The 15,763-nt window shown below is 41.3% G+C and overlaps 2 protein-coding genes across 2 annotated transcripts; both read right to left on the bottom strand.

Annotated features, from left to right (window-relative positions):
* Window positions 1–5,636: 5,636 nt before the first annotated feature.
* On the bottom strand, window positions 5,637–6,734 carry LOC122643831 (polygalacturonase inhibitor 1-like). Its single transcript, XM_043837407.1, has one exon. The coding sequence runs from the start codon at window positions 6,666–6,668 to the stop codon at window positions 5,637–5,639; it is 1,032 nt and encodes a 343-aa protein (XP_043693342.1). The 5' UTR covers window positions 6,669–6,734.
* A 3,038-nt stretch (window positions 6,735–9,772) lies between these two features.
* On the bottom strand, window positions 9,773–10,811 carry LOC122642556 (polygalacturonase inhibitor-like). Its single transcript, XM_043836067.1, has one exon. It carries the CDS (start codon window positions 10,809–10,811, stop codon window positions 9,798–9,800), a length of 1,014 nt encoding a protein of 337 aa, XP_043692002.1. The 3' UTR covers window positions 9,773–9,797.
* Between the last annotated feature and the right edge of the window lie 4,952 nt (window positions 10,812–15,763).

The raw sequence follows: 15,763 nt of genomic DNA, 5'->3' as shown, positions 1-15,763 counted from the left end.
GCTGCCTGTCTTGCCGTGCTATGCAGACACAAGGCGGCACACATTGACCGCCTTACCCCTGCCTGAGCACCTTGCTTGAGCGGGGGTAAGGCGGTCGTTGTGCATGGCCCTATGTCTGTGCAACACAAGCAGGACAGGGCAGTGCAACGTAGAAGATTTGTGTCAGCACCCCAAGGTGGTAACGTTCAGAACTTCGATTCCTACGCCTTCTACCACAACAAGTGCCTCTGTGGTTCGCCACTTGTAAAGCAACGAACGTACACGAGCCAAGACACCAAGCATGTGCTCTTCTACATATAATATTTATTGGATTTTTGACAAATGCCCCCCTGAAAATGCCAATTTGTCCAAATGCCTCCTACAATTTTTCTAATTGTAAATTCCTCTTACTTTCAAAACAGTGTAGCACTTTGGTCCAGTCCGTTAGTCTGGAACATTAGAGGTTAGTTTTAGGGGATTTAATGACCAAAATGGCCTTATGAAAAAAACCAACCAAAATTAAAGAGTAAAGTGACCAAATTGCCCTCATCTTCCCCAAATAGTTTAGGATTTGAAATAAAATTTTAAAAAAACCCTAAAATTATTCAAAAAACCATCTTCCCCAAATCCTTTGCAAACTCTAAACAATTCCCTCATTGAGAAACAAAATTAATTACCGGTTATGTGAATTTTGATTTCCTTATTAATTTCGTTTTTTTTTTTTTTTTGGTGAAACCATCAATTTTATTCTGTTAATTCAGGAGCCTCACTCGGATATGGTGGAATCAAACCCCTAGCATTCAAGTGCCGCTTCAATAAACTGCAAATGCTTTTGTTTAAAATCCATGTCTTCCCCCAGGTCCCATGGAGGACTCAGAGTACATAATGGCACGAATACTCCTACTCAATACCAGCACTGCAACGGAAAGATGGAAACAAACAACCTCCGTTATCCCGTTGAATACTCCTACTCCTACTCAATACCAAAAATCTGCCAATTTGCCCTCCTCAGCAATGATTTGAACTTGAGTATACAAACCTAAGCCAATAAAAGAAAGCTGCTTCTATCTCTGGAGAGTCTTTTTGAATTCTAATCATTTTATTCCAATTTCCAACGGCTAAAACAACTAATTCAACTGGGTTTGCTAGAGTCCAAACTACGGAAGCTTTGAAGAAGAAAGTCATGTGACATGGTTATGCCTGCAAGTCAGGATTAATGAGTTAGGTTTTGTTTCCGAACTTATTCCCAAAATCAGAAAAAAAAAGGTAATTTGATGGTGTTTGAGACATTCTCAAGCAGGGCAATAAAGCATGAAGAATTTGAAGAATCATAATCAAATAGTAAGGACCATCCGTTCAGAAAATTGAAGAAACAACAAAATTAGGGTTTAACAATGAAACGGATTTGGGGAAAATCGTAATCAAATAGTAAGGACCATCCATTCAGAAATTTGAAGAAACAACAAAATTAGGGTTTAACAATGAAACGGATTTGGGGAAGATGGTTTCTTGAATGATTTTAGGGTTTTTATCGATTTTTATTTCAAACCCTAAACTATTTGGAGAAGATGAGGGCAATTTGATCACTTTGCTCTTTAATTTTGATTGACTTTTCTCATAAGGGCATTTTGATCATTAAATCCCCTAAAACTAACTTCTATCGTTTTAGACTAACGAACTGGACCAAAGTACTACACTGTTTTGAAAGTAAGGAGGAGTTTATAATTAGAAAAGTTGTAGTGAGCATTTGGACAAATAGGCATTTTCAGGGGGGCATTTGTCAAAAACGCACATTCATTTAGGTAAATGAGACATAATTTGGGGAGGGTACCCAATGTTTTGGAGAAAATGCGCCTAGTGTACTCAACTTTTATGAAATTATACTTTGGAATACTTACACCACACCACCACTATCACTACAACCTCCAATAGGGATGCAATAAGGTTAGGTTGAGCCGGATTTTTTAAAATTTCAATCCAACCTTGAGTCCCTTTAGCTGCGCCTAGGCCCAAGTCCATCCCTACCTAACCAGACCTGACACATGAAAGAAATTCAATCCTGACTCGCACTCAACATCGGGTTAACTTATCTCCTCCAGTTCTATGCCCGACCCAGTTTCTCAGTGCCTCTAATAAAGGGATGGTGGGCCCCACCCGGGCAGAGTGTTAGGGCAGGGATAGGGTGATCATTGCGCCCCCCTTATTAGAGGCACTGGGGGAACTGGGCCGGGCAGGGAACTGGAGTCTGGAGGGGACAAAGATCCCTAGATTGACCTTGATTGGCCCTGGAAAAAAAAAGAAACGATTCCAAACCTTAATGGGTTTTCTCAAAAGTCAGAATAAAATATGGGGATGGATCTTTATCTACTCCATTTCCCCAAGTCTCTCTAATAGGGGGGGGGAATGACCACCCTACCCCCTGCCCAAACATATTGTCCGGCTAGGATCCAACCCCCCCTATTAGAGGGACTTGGGAAAATGGACCAAGCAAGAAATGGAGCAGATAATTTTTTAGATAATTCTATGTAAGTCGTGCACGTGACAGTGCGGGAGTTTTGAGGCTTAAATAGAGTTTGGGGGGTTTTGACTTTTTCCAACTTATGTGAGAGAAGATACGAAGGACTTGGCTCCCATCCAGCGCTAGAGTTTCCAGCCCCGCTAAACAACAAAGAAAACAGAGGGGTGTGCGGCATTTCACATGTGAGGCCCAGGTGGGAATGACCACCCCACCCCTATTTTCTCTGTCATGTAGCGGGGTTGCAGACTCTAGCGTTGGAGGCAATCCTTTTCGGGATACGAACGTTTGCACACTTGTACAATCGTGTATGAAATCTTTGGTCATAAAATATTTTAAAAAAAAGCTGAAAATTTCTAACCTGCACTAGAATTGGGAATTACAACTTGCCAACAACCATCGTACTCTGGTGATTGCATCAAACGCCTAACCGGTCTGCCTAGTGCTTCCTTCATCCACCAATGATGACACACTTCTCTAGTCTCAACCACAGCTATCTGTAACCCCCAACAAAAAATACTTTTTTAAAGGCGTCTTTGGTATAGATTTTGTTTTTGATTTTTGTCTTAAAAAACGTTTTTGGTTGCGTTTGGTATCGTTTATAGAGCCTATTTCTATTTAAAAAGGATTGAAAAAAACCCAAATTCAAAAAGATGTTGAAAGTCATTTATGATTTTTAGCTGAAAACTGTTTTTCGCTACTTTTTCGCTGAGTTAACATGCACGTGGCTGCAATAGATATGTTTTGAGGACAAAATGCTAAATGCCCAAGATTACATCCCAAAACCCTTCTCTCTCGTCCATCTCTCACTCATCTTTTCTTTTCGTTCCAACCCTAAACATTCACAGTCCGCCTCCTCTCTCTCGTCCCTCATCTCTGACTCTTGTTCGTTTCTCTTCTCCTCCTTTCAACCCTGCACTATTTGCGTAAGCCTCTCTCTCTCTGGATGGTTTGGGGGTTTTATGTTATTTCTTTTTCTGGAATGAATATAACCATTGCTCAATAGATTTCTAGCAATGGATGGAGGACACACAAATTTATGAGGAAAACAAGGTTTGATTGCCTATTGTACTTGAAAATTTTCATTCTCTGTTGTTTTTACTTAAAAAAAAAAAAACAAAGCTTGAAGGAAACCGTGAGTGAAGACCATTTTTCTAATGTTGAACTTCAGGAACTTGAAGCAGGCCATGCTGAAATGTCATTGGCTTCTACCTACTAAATAATGGGTTTTAAAGGGGTTTCGGTGGTGTGGTTGGTACAGGGAAGTACGGTTTTGGAAGCTACAGAAAAGGAGAGTCTCAATGCCTTGATCTGCTGTTGAATCTCTACCTTGCAAGATGTGTCTGATTTGAAAACTAAGAAGAAGAAACCGTGAGAGAGTCATTCCAAGAAAAGATTTTCGGATCTGGATCTTAGGGGATTAAATCGCATATGGATGGGTGATCTAAACCCAAAATTTCAAAATAAAATAAGAAAAATTCAAAGAGATTGATACCCAGCAACTCGGTTATGAGTTTATGCTTTGGGAAGGAAGATGGGTAAAGGTGGCATCTCTCTACCCACCCACTTCAGAAAACTATTATGTACACAGATATGCCAAACATATTTTTTTGTCTACAATCTATTTTGTGTAGTGGTTACCAAACGATTTTTCTGTTTTGACAAAAAATGGTTTTCACAAATGATTTTTGGTAAGTAGGTAAAAATAAAAAGGGTTATTTTCAAATGCCCCCTGAAAATGGCTAAACTTACAATTGCCTTCCTGAACTTTCACTAATTTCACGTGCACCTCTGCTTTCCAAACTAAGTACCACTATAGTCCCTCCCGTTAGATAGATCCGTTATAACCAAAATGACTTTACTTGAAAAAAAAAAAAGAGGGACTATAGTGGTACTTAGCTTGGAAAGCAGGGGTGCACGTGAAATTAATGAAAATTCAAAAAAACAATTGTAAGTTTAACCATTTTCAGAGGACATTTGAAATTAACCCTAAAAAATAAAAGGCATACCAAAAAGAGCCTAAGTCAAACCAAAATCAAAGAATTTTCATTTAAAAAGGAATTCATTCTTCTTCATTGATTGATGCAAATCTGAGGTATCAACTTACCCATGTCCGTTGGCGCTGGTTCTTCTCAAGCCAAAGATGTATCGGGTGTATAACATGCAAGGAGAACATAACACTTTCATAATTTGTGTTATACCTTTTCCTGCGGAAACTCAACAAATTTACTATACAAGAGGAAAGAAAAAGAAGAATCCATTGGAAGCCATTGGCTTCAGAAGTATCTATTGAAGTCGATTGATTTTAGTTTGCTTGTTATACAGAAAGAAGGGGTTTTGTTTGGCACATGAAGAGATGGGGTTGGCAGGTCAGGGCTCTCTCTCTCTCATTCTGATCATGTGGATCCATGTAGATGCAAATGAATGATATCATTTTCCAGTCTCCAATTGCACATTCCTTCTTACACTACCCTCATAAAAAACCCTTGAGTCCGGATCTTAGGATCCAGATCCTCTATTGTCGAGCTACCCGGCAGGATCGTGCTGCCTAGACACGATGCTACGTGTAAAGATCGCTTTACCCTCATTCGGGTAAGGCGTTTGGGCTGGGCTAAGGTGGACTTTGCGCACAACACAGTGTCTAGGCAGCACGGTCCTACTGGGCAACTCAGCAGTAGAGGATCCAAATTCCGGATCTTATCCAGTGCACCATTGAGCGCAACGCACACCTTCAGCCATCCGACACATGCCCCAAGGCACCGATGTGCATTGGCATGCTGGAAAGGATTTTGTTGTGAAACCCTCCCAATCTTTTAAACCCATTTTTTGAATTGATTTCAATCCAAAAAAGATCCCAAAATCATGGATTGAGATATTGGTATCGGATCAACCGAATTGCATTAGTATCGTATTGTAAGAATTTTTAATGAAAAGTAAAATCAAAATTGACCGATCCGGATCGGTATCGGATCAGTATCAGTAGAGATCTCGATCCTTACCCAGAACAGCCCATTATGGCAATACGCCAATACCCCATTTCAATCCGGAACCCAATTCCAATCTTTTATTTATTAAATCCTGATTTTTACAATCCAATCAGACAGCGACAAAACGAAGATAGTCAAATATTTGAAAGCAAGTACTACGTGTCATTCATAGTACCATGCATAAAAGCAGAATTAGCAGCTTTTTGTGAGGAAACATGTGATCCACGGAATATCCGTACCTGTATGTTTGATCCGGTGTTCGCACTCCGGGATCGTCGATGTTCGCTACTTACAAGCGGCAAGCGGCAAGCGGCAAGCGGCGAACCACAGAGGCACTTGTTGTGGAAGAAGCAGTATGAATCGGAGTTCTGCACACTCCCGCCTTGGGGAATCCTTCCACACAACCGATTATAACTCACGTTCAAGTGCTGCAAATTCAATCCCGTTATCGCCTCTGGTATACTCCCAAAGATCTTATTGTGCGAAATGTCTAATACCTCCATTTTTTCCCACAACTCCACCTTCGATAGATTAAATTCCAACATGTTCCTCGACAGATCAATCTTCCACGGCGACCCTTTTGCCGCCTTGAACAACATCGACGCGTCCCCTTGAAGCTTGTTCCGAGACAAGTCGATGTTGACGAAATCCACTTCCCCCAAAGATTTGGGGATCTCACCGGAGAGTTGGTTCTGAGAGAGGTAGAGGGACATAGAATTTTTGAATTTCCCGAATGATTCAGGAATTGTTCCGGTGAGGCTGTTGTGGTCGAGGTAGAGTTCTGTTAACTTTGGGAGGTTGGCGAGGGAGGATGGGATTGAACCAGAGAACTGGTTGAAGTAGAGGTCGAGGAAGTTCAGGTTGGGGAGTTGGCTGAGGAAGGAAGGGATTGGACCAGAGAGGTTGGTCCAGCTGAGGCGGAGCATGGTAAGAAGCTTGAGCTTTGTAATGGTGGAAGGGATGGTTCCGGTGAGGTTAGGGATGTGTAGGAAGGCTATGTAGTTGAGGTATGGGAGGTCACCTATCTCGGCAGGGATTTGGCCAGAGATGTTGGATTGAGTGATAACCAGGTGGATAATGCGGTTAGTATTGTAGTCGCACTCGACGCAGTACCATTTGCAGCAATCGGTGTTGGGGATCCATGAAGCCAAGTGGTATGGGTTGTGAAGTGCTGCCTTGATCTTCATCAGTGCTGTGTAGTCATGTTTGTTGCAGCGAACAGATGTGACAGAGATTGAGAAGAAGGTGTTGAGAGAAAGAACAGAGTCAGGAGGAGGAGGAGGACAGTGAGGAGGAAGGAGATTCGGGCGGTGGGAGTGGGACTGGCGTCCATGGTGGTCTCTTGGGATTCTTTGGTGGAGTTCTGTGAATTCAGAGATTACGAATTTATGGTAAAGCAGCACTCTTTCCAGGAGGAATGGGGCGCAATGACTGCCTTGGCCCTATATAAAAGGAATTTTTCTCCTCTCGGATTCCTGCCCGGCTGCCTGGTCAGGTTCGTAGGTTCCTCTCATACAGGGGAGGGCGGAAATGACAACCTCACCCCATCCGGGCAGTGTGTTTGGGCAGGGGGTGAGGTCATCATTTTCAGCCCCCTATGAGAGGAACCTACGAACCTGATCGGGCAGGAAACCTAAGAGGAGTTATCCCATTGGTAATTCGCCGCGTTTGAATATATTTTGACTTGTCAATTGTGAGGCATGTTCTTTTTTTTTTTTCCAACAAAAGTCCATATTCCTCAATTTGGGTCCTCTATTACCGAGTTGCAGAGCAGAACCCTACTGCCAAGACACATCAAGATGGAATTATTATTACATATTTGTCCATACATGTCGATATCATATCAGTTTCTAGGATGGCCCATATCCAGTGTGATACCGTGCACTAATCCATGGTAAAAATGACCCTCTGACTTGAAAAAATATAAAAAACTTTACAAAATATGCCGTTCAAAAATACCTTCCCATTGTTTAATCAGATTCAATATCAACATATATCATGGAAAATTCTTAAAAAATAACAAAAATTAAATTTACAAGGCCCCCTAACCTTAAGAAAAATTATAAATTATAACTTCACATATAGTGTACTAAAATTATGAATTCTGTAGCCAAGAGTACACATATTGTAGTAAAATTTACAAGTAATGCAATTAACACATTACATACCATGTATGAAATAAAGAGGAAGGACGAGGTGGAGAGTGAATAGAAAGGAGAGTCCGGTTCTCTGTGGGTGTGAGTGAGTTCAGAGTTGTGAGTTTTTGAATTTTTTTTGTGGGTGGGGGAGGGGAGGGGAGGGGGGGGAGGCCTTATAATTTTAGAGGGGGACACGACCAATTAGCAATTTTTTTTGTTCAATCGCTAGGGGTAGGAAGGTCATTTTATAGGGAGGAGGAGAGAGAGACACAAGCGGACGTAAAACTTTCTTCATGTTTTATATTTTGGGAAAAGGAAATCTGTCTAGCAACACCCTCTTGTATAGATAGATCTATGAAATGACCACCCCAACCCTCCCCTGGAGTGAGGGGTGTCCAATGGTTAGTTTGGCCTTGTTTCGATTGGGCTGAATCAATTCCGTTCTAATAATGACTGAGACCAAAACCAGACCGTTAGGGGAGCTTCTATTTCGGTGGGATTCAATCCGGTATTTTTCAGTTTATTTTGGGTTTTCAATATTGGGTTAATACCGATTTAGATCTGTTTGTTTTCAGGCTTGAACCACAATAAAATTTTACATTATTTAGTTGTAGTGAGTAAAAATTTTGTAAATACACTTTAAATCACCTTCTCCAAGTCTAACAAGCAAACAACTAGGAGTAGGAAAATTGGTTTGACATGTTCATGTTGTAATCCGAACAGGAAGATAACTAATATAAAAATCAATGGATAAATAGAGTTTCTAGTTAAATCATTGTTACAAATCAAATCCTTATTTATCATTGTAAGGAGAAGATAACTAATATTAAAATCAATGAGATATATATGGCATCCATCATGTGGAACCAGCGATGTTTTGTCCCTGAACAATCGAGGTGGGATTTCATTCTCGTACTCTATTACGCTTCAGAGGCGCACATATGGCATCCACCATGTGGAACCCACTTGAGTGGATACCATGTGTGTGCCTTTGAGCGTACGAGACCCATTCTCAAACATCCCTCTCGCACTGGCCTCTTCATCCTCTGTGCGTTGCAGTTCTTTATGCGTGAGGGAATAACAGGAACCGGATCGTCTCGCCTATTCACCAAGTCATCATCAGTAGCACCACTCTCCTCGCCTCCTCTAAACCCCATACACATCTGTCTCAAATCTTAATCTCAAACTCCCTCAACTTTATTTAACAATGTTACCCACTTCTGTTCTTTGTGGATCATCTTCCCATTTAAAAGTGATTTTGATTTCCATATATATGGATCTACAGCTACAAATATATGAACAAGTTGGGTGGAATTTAGACTTTGAACTGATTAATTTGTAAAATTGGATAATGGCTTTCCTCCAGCGGTTCTATCTTCTGCCACAGCTGGAGGAGAGCCAAATTCGAAAAATTGATCCCAATAGAAGAAACAAAAAGGAAAGAATGGGTGATGGAAGCGACTAATGGTCTTAATTAACCCCAATTCGTAGTTCGCATCCCTCTCGGAGACTATGGTTTGGATCCCATCCGGGCAGAGTGTTAGGGCAAAAGTAGGGTGATTATTGCGCCCCTTTATTAGAGGACTAAGGAACAGGGGAGGATAAAGGTCTTAGTATTACCCATCTGATATTTGAAACCTCAACCCATAGGAATCAGTTGGAATCACTAGTAAATAGAAACAATATTGACGGGAATTTGTTACAATCGATCCTAATCCAAATTAGCGATTCATCATTTTGATTCTCAGTTAGTTGAGAAGTGATTGGTGTAATGGTGTCAAGGTTCGAAGATATCAAGTTATCTACAATCAAGATTGGGATATATCAATTATCAACCCCACATTGATTTAGTGTGCAAATTCCTTCTTACATTAACAAAGAACCTCTCATCTTTAATCCATGCCAATCCTCTTTTTATTTAGTATTAGGATTCCAATCTTTTAACCATTCCAGAACGGCCCAAACTCATCGAATATTCCAATCAAACGGTGACAAAAGGGTGGTGGTCAAATATTTCGAAGTTTTTTGTAACATGCAACAGATACATTCGAACCTTTACTTAAAAAAAAAAAAAAAAAAAAAAGAATAAACAGTAAAGCGTCAATAAAAACAGAGCTGGCAACTTTTTGTGCGGAAACGGTTGATCCGGAGTCCGGAATTCGGGCTCGTCGACGGCTTTTACTTGCAAGCGTCGAGAGGTGAACCACAGAGGCACTTGTTATGATAGAAGGAGTAGGAATCGAAGTTCTGAACCTTTCCACCTTGAGGGATCTTCCCACACAACCGATTATAACTCACGTTCAACTGCTGCAAATTCATTAATCCCGTTATCGCCTCTGGTATGCTTCCAAAGATCTTATTGTGTGAAATGTCCAAGGAAATCAAGTTCTTGGTGAGTTCCACCTTCGATAGGTTAAACTCCAACATATTCCTCGACAGATCAATCGTCTGCGTCGACGCATTTGCCTTGAACAACATCGACGCTTCCCCTTGAAGCTTGTTCCGCGACAAATCGAGGTAGGTGAAATCCGCTTCCCCTAACGATTTGGGGATCTCACCGGAGAGCTGGTTGTGAGAGAGGTAGAGGTACATAGATTGTTTGAATTTCCCGAACGATTCAGGGATTGTTCCGGTGAGCCTGTTGCGGTCGAGGTGGAGACCTGTTAATTTGGGGAGGTTGGCGAGGGAGGATGGGATTGAACCGGTGAATTGGTTGAAATTGAGTTCGAGGAAATCGAGATTGGGGAGTTTGCTGAGGAAAGAAGGGATTGGACCAGAGAGGTTAGTCCAGCTGAGCCGGACCATCTTGAGAAGCTTGAGCTTTGTGATGGTGGAAGGAATGGTTCCGGTGAGGTTGGTGATGTGTCGGAAGATGAGGGTGTTGAGGTATGGGAGGTCGCCAATCTCCGCAGGGATCTGGCCAGAGATGTTGGCTTGGAAGATGGTGAGCTCGACGATGCGGTTAGTGTTGGAATCGCACTCGACGCAGTACCAGTTGCAGCAATCGGTGTTGGGGATCCAAGAAGCCAAGTGGTATGGGTTGTGAAGTGCTGCTTTGATCTTCATCAGTGCCGCATAGTCGTTTTTGTTGCAGCGAGCAGATGTGGCCAGAGATCGAGAAAAAGATGGTGTAGGGAGAAAGCAGAGGAGGAGGAGGAGGAGAGTCAATAGGAAGGAGAATCGGGTGTCCATGGTGCACCGTTTTTCTTTTCGTGGAGCTCTGCGAGATTGATTTGTGAGTTGAGAGATGTGAGAGCTTATGATGAATTTATAGTGGATACCGATCAACCTCATCAGGGAATAATAATGATTAATGATAGAGAACTCAAAAGACTATGGCAGTTCGCCACGTTTGGATAATTAAATAAATAAACTATCAAAGTCGTCGTTTTTGACTAGCCAACTATTAGACCACATTCATTTCCTTTCATCAAAAGTCGAAAGAAACTGCCAGATCCGAATCGATTATACCTTCGCCAGCCAGATAAACCCATTAGGATTGATGAGTCTGCACTAAATGTAGAGGTAGAGTGCATTAGTGCCCGGTCAGGTGCGCAGGTTCCTCTCATAGGAGGGGCAGAAATGACGATCTCAACCCTTGCCCAAACACACTGTCCGAGTGGGATGAGGTCGTCATTTACGCCCTCCTATGAGAGGAATCTGCATACTTGATCGGGCAGAGAACCTGAGAGAAGAAAAATTCAGAGTGAGTGAGTGGGAGGAAAATCAAGAGTTTCAATTGTCAACTGGGCTGCCAATGAGGAGGAGGCAGAGGTAATTTGGAGCTTGATTTCTCTCCTAATTAATTTTAAGAAAAACTAGCATCACACTCTCAAGCAACAAGAGATGGTGAAAGATGGGGAAGTTAAAGAGAGAGATAGAGAAAATAAATCATGAAACATGCAGGTAGAGAAATATGGAGGGAGAGAATGAGATTGCAGCATTACCAAAATGGATATATATACTTGTTTATTAATTGTTGGAAGAGATGGTGATTGTGTCGAAATTGTTGACTTGTTGCATGTGTGTGAGGAAATAGGGGGACATAAAAGGATAACAAGGACGTGCTTGACGCATTGGTTAAGTACTCATTTAATGAACATTTGGTCATAGGTTCAAGTTTTGGAAACAATCTCTCTAAAAACAGGGGTAAGACTACGTACATTTGACGTTCCCTAGACCCTGCTAAATGCGGGATCAAAAGAATTTCATTCATTCTTTCACCAAAAGTAACTTTATCCACTCATACATGCTATGGCAAAAGAAAAACATTAAAAGAAAGAACCCTAGCAAATTCGACTATTTAACCAAATATTATTCTGTATAAAACATTCCAGACCAACAGAGTTTAAGTCTAATAGCAGTGTTGCATTAGAGTCTTGCTTTGAATAAGTTGGTTTCATCAGATCTAGCATCAAATCGTAGATCTTCCCAATCATCATCATCCATTTTGGTGAAAAATTGACCCACCATTTCATTTGTGGCTAAGTCTAGTTTTGAAACCTCCCACTGCATCCATACCAATTCTAATCATTTTTTTAATACTTGTAAATTAATAATAATAATATGTCAGATTTCATTAGAAGTTGCAGACAATACCGCTTTCTCGGTCACAACTCGAAAGTTTGCATTCATGGATAGTCCTGCACCACATCCCATGACCACTCCATCAATAAGTGAGATCTTCACGAGTCCGATTCTTTTAGGATCTGTTGCGTGTTGAAATCTCTGATGCTTGGTTCGTCCACGGATGAGCCTGCAAAGATCAAGTGATGAGCACAAGAGAGCCGGTGTGGCTCCGACCTAGGACTCTCCGATGCTAAAGTTAGATCACTAGTGCAACAGTGTAACTGCTAGTAAAAGTGAGATGAGCAATAGAGCTCCATACCTTAGTATTTATAGAGGGAGATGAGGTGGTTGGAGGAGTCCTAATATGGTACGAGTCATTGTTTGGTAAGGTTCTTGCCCGCGGAGCGGAGTGGAGTAGAGAGTTTCCTTCGGGGTCGGACTCTTGTTAAGGTAAGAGTCCTAATGGGAGTGTGATTCAGTATCGTGATTGGATCGTGACTCGATTCTTATCCCGTGATTCTTGGGTGGTGCTGACGTGGCGCTGTGATCTCCGGTGGGGCGCTATGGTAACCTTCGTGGAGAGGTCGGCCTCGGAGCTCGGCGTCAGAGGTCGGCCTCGGCCTGTATGACCTAAGGGTCATCATTGGTTGTGTGGGCTTGGCCGCGCTATGGTGCTCCAATCGAGGCCGACCTACGTAGGCCCGGACAATGGGGTTGACGGGCGTGCAGCTCAGCCGTGATGGGGATCTTTGGGTGAGTACTGATCTGCCGTGCCGTGCGGCCAGAGATCGGCCGAAGAGCTCGGCCTACTAGGTGGGCCTCGTCGGACCCGTACAAGTTCAGCTCAGTGTCTGGTTGACTTGGATGTGTCTGACGAGCTCGGCCAAGCAGTAAGGTTTATCGAAGATCGGGTCGGCCTGGTCTTCTGCTTAGTTCGGTTTGACTCGGCCATGTGGCAGCTTCTGATTGGTGGGGTGTTTTATGCCTCATCAGGATCAAATCCATGTAAGGCCAGTAAAAGAAAAGAAAAATACTAATAAATTAAGATAGTATCTCACCAAAGTTTTATCATGTGTAGCTAAGGGTGTCAATTGGGACGGTTCCCAGTATTTGGGATGGGACGGTACCGGTACCGATACTAAAAGTGCCAATCCCAATATCGTCCCATTTAGTTAACAGTACCAAACCTAGATCCCAGTCCCGATTACTAGCGGGACGGGACGGTACCGGTTCTTAAACGGTTCTAGGCACTGTAGAAAAAGGGAGAAGAAGTTTAATTGCTTCTAATAAGGTGGGTTTATTAGTATTGTGGAATTTTTTCACTATCATGAAATCTAAGTTGTCTACTCCTTTTTATAAAGCAACTTAAATTATGAATTCATAGTTTTACTTCTTCAAACTCCCTAAGATCATATGTAATAAGCTTTTCATTTTTTTAAATCTAGAGAAGTCCTACAAAATGGAAGAATCCCGTTGTTTTTCCTTTTTGATTTGCCCAAACAAAACTCTATTTATCACATATGTCACATGGTAGTATGGTACGAAGTACGAAGTGCAAAAAGGAAGAACCTGGTAGATGTAGTTGGTTGAGTAAGGAGGAAGGAGGAAGGAGGAAGGAGGAAGGAGGAAGGAGGGAGGAGGGAGGAGGGAGTAGCACTGTAATAGGTTCTGTGAGGAGAGACTTCAAGCTACGGCTGTTGACCTGTTGTTCCTCTTCGTATTCAAAAGGTAATTAGTGAAACCCTAATGAGTTGTAATTCTTATACCCTTCTTTTTTTTTTTTATAAAAAAAAGATCTTATATACTCTTTCTTTTTAAACGATATTAGTAGTTTCGGTACCATCCGGTACCTAATTGGTATTTCGGTATTGGTACTGTTGGGAATCCCGTCCTAGAAGCGTCCCGTTCCATTTACCATTCGTTACCAAAATCAAATACTAGTACTGTCCCATTTACTAATGGAATGATATGGTATCGGGTTTTAACGGGACAGTATTGAAACGATTCCCAGTTCCAATCCCAAATTGACACCCTTATGTGTAGCTATAATATAGTCTAGGATGAGTTGTTTCCGATAAAAACTTGTAGCAAAACTCCAATGACCTGATACATTTAGTCAGGTGTTTAAAAGTTTAGTATGCAAAAATATATTTTATAGCATAGTAGTTTATTTAAGTAGTCATCCAGGAATATGCTGAACTACAGTGGAACTTTACCAGCAATGATATATTTAATAACAGCTACACAATCACCACCCGCAGAAAATGCTTTTCCATTTCCCTGCAAAATGTTAAATCATTTGATAGTGACTCATATAATTGATTACATGGATAAAGCACTAAATTAGTCTCTGTACTCTTACATTCTTTTCAATAGTCCAGCCTCATTATTGAGGTAATTTACTTCGGTTGTGGGTGTTTCAACCATCAAGTATAAGAGTCACAAGAGTTCACCCCACTTATTTGAACCAATTGATTTTAAGATGAAAGCTTTATATGGTATCTGAGCCGGTATGCTGGATCTTTGTCGATGATGGCCCTGTTCCATCAACGATGACAGAACCCAGAAGGCCTACATGTAAGGGGGTGTATTAAGGTATTGAGGTAATTCTACATCAGTTGTGGGTGCTCGGACTATCAAGTATAAGAACAACAAGAGGCTACTCCACTTTGAACCAATTGGTTTTAAGATGGAAGATTAATAAGCTTAGCCTGAGCCTAGCCTGCTCATCTCAATATTTTAGCAATCTAGGCTGATTGGTCTGGTCTGGTCTTGTCTTGGCCTCATCTAGGATCTGTTGAGTCTGGGGTAGCCTAAGCTTACATTGGGTTGTGTTTGGTCCCAAGGAGGGACAGGCTGCAGTGGGCCTACACAAGCCTGGCCTATTTAGATCAAGCTTGGGTAGGGCTGACCTTGCCAATTTTCGATCAGTGCAACCTAATGTTTGGATAAATAAGTGGTAGTACTGTATTGACTTCTACAATAATTTTACTTCAAAATCTCTACCAAAGAAAAAAATTTACCTTCAATATCACTAGTTTCACTATGGAATCCTTTTCGTATTCTTTCAACTTCTTTAACATTTGAGAGACCTATGAATGAACAAAAGAGAAAAAATAAAAAAATAAAAACAATGATAAACATGTAGAAGTGTGCATACAGCCAGGTTAAAAAAAAAAAAATGTATTATGATTTATGATTATGAAAATGATGATTCAATAGCTTCTCAGCATACCATGTTAAATGTTATAGAATTCAGTCTTCTGGGCCTGTTTAATATGACCTTCCTTACACATGAATTTTCTTCGAACAAAACCTGAGAGAGAGAGAGAGAAACCAGTTTTAGGGCAGTATAACCTAATAAATAAATAGCTAAATGGACCCATGGATTTAAATCACGGTATCCGTATTAGTATCAGTTTTGGCCAATACACTATCATCGATACAGATCGGTTGATATGGGTTGTATCGGATGGTTTTGTCCTCATTTTTTGAAGAAAAAATTACTATTTAAATCATTTTGGGGTGAAAGATCAAATGGCTGCATCAGGCAAACAAGAAGTGCTAGTTGGACC

This window comes from Telopea speciosissima, chromosome 10, assembly GCF_018873765.1.
Source record: "Telopea speciosissima isolate NSW1024214 ecotype Mountain lineage chromosome 10, Tspe_v1, whole genome shotgun sequence".
In the NCBI taxonomy this organism is placed as follows: domain Eukaryota; kingdom Viridiplantae; phylum Streptophyta; class Magnoliopsida; order Proteales; family Proteaceae; genus Telopea; species Telopea speciosissima.
This window is presented reverse-complemented; position numbering and strand designations above follow the sequence as displayed.

Bases quoted from the DNA above. Each gene is read 5' to 3' on its own strand.
- LOC122642556 (XM_043836067.1), bottom strand. From the start codon at position 10,811: ATGGACACCCGATTCTCCTTCCTATTGACTCTCCTCCTCCTCCTCCTC.
- LOC122643831 (XM_043837407.1), bottom strand. From the start codon at position 6,668: ATGAAGATCAAGGCAGCACTTCACAACCCATACCACTTGGCTTCATGG.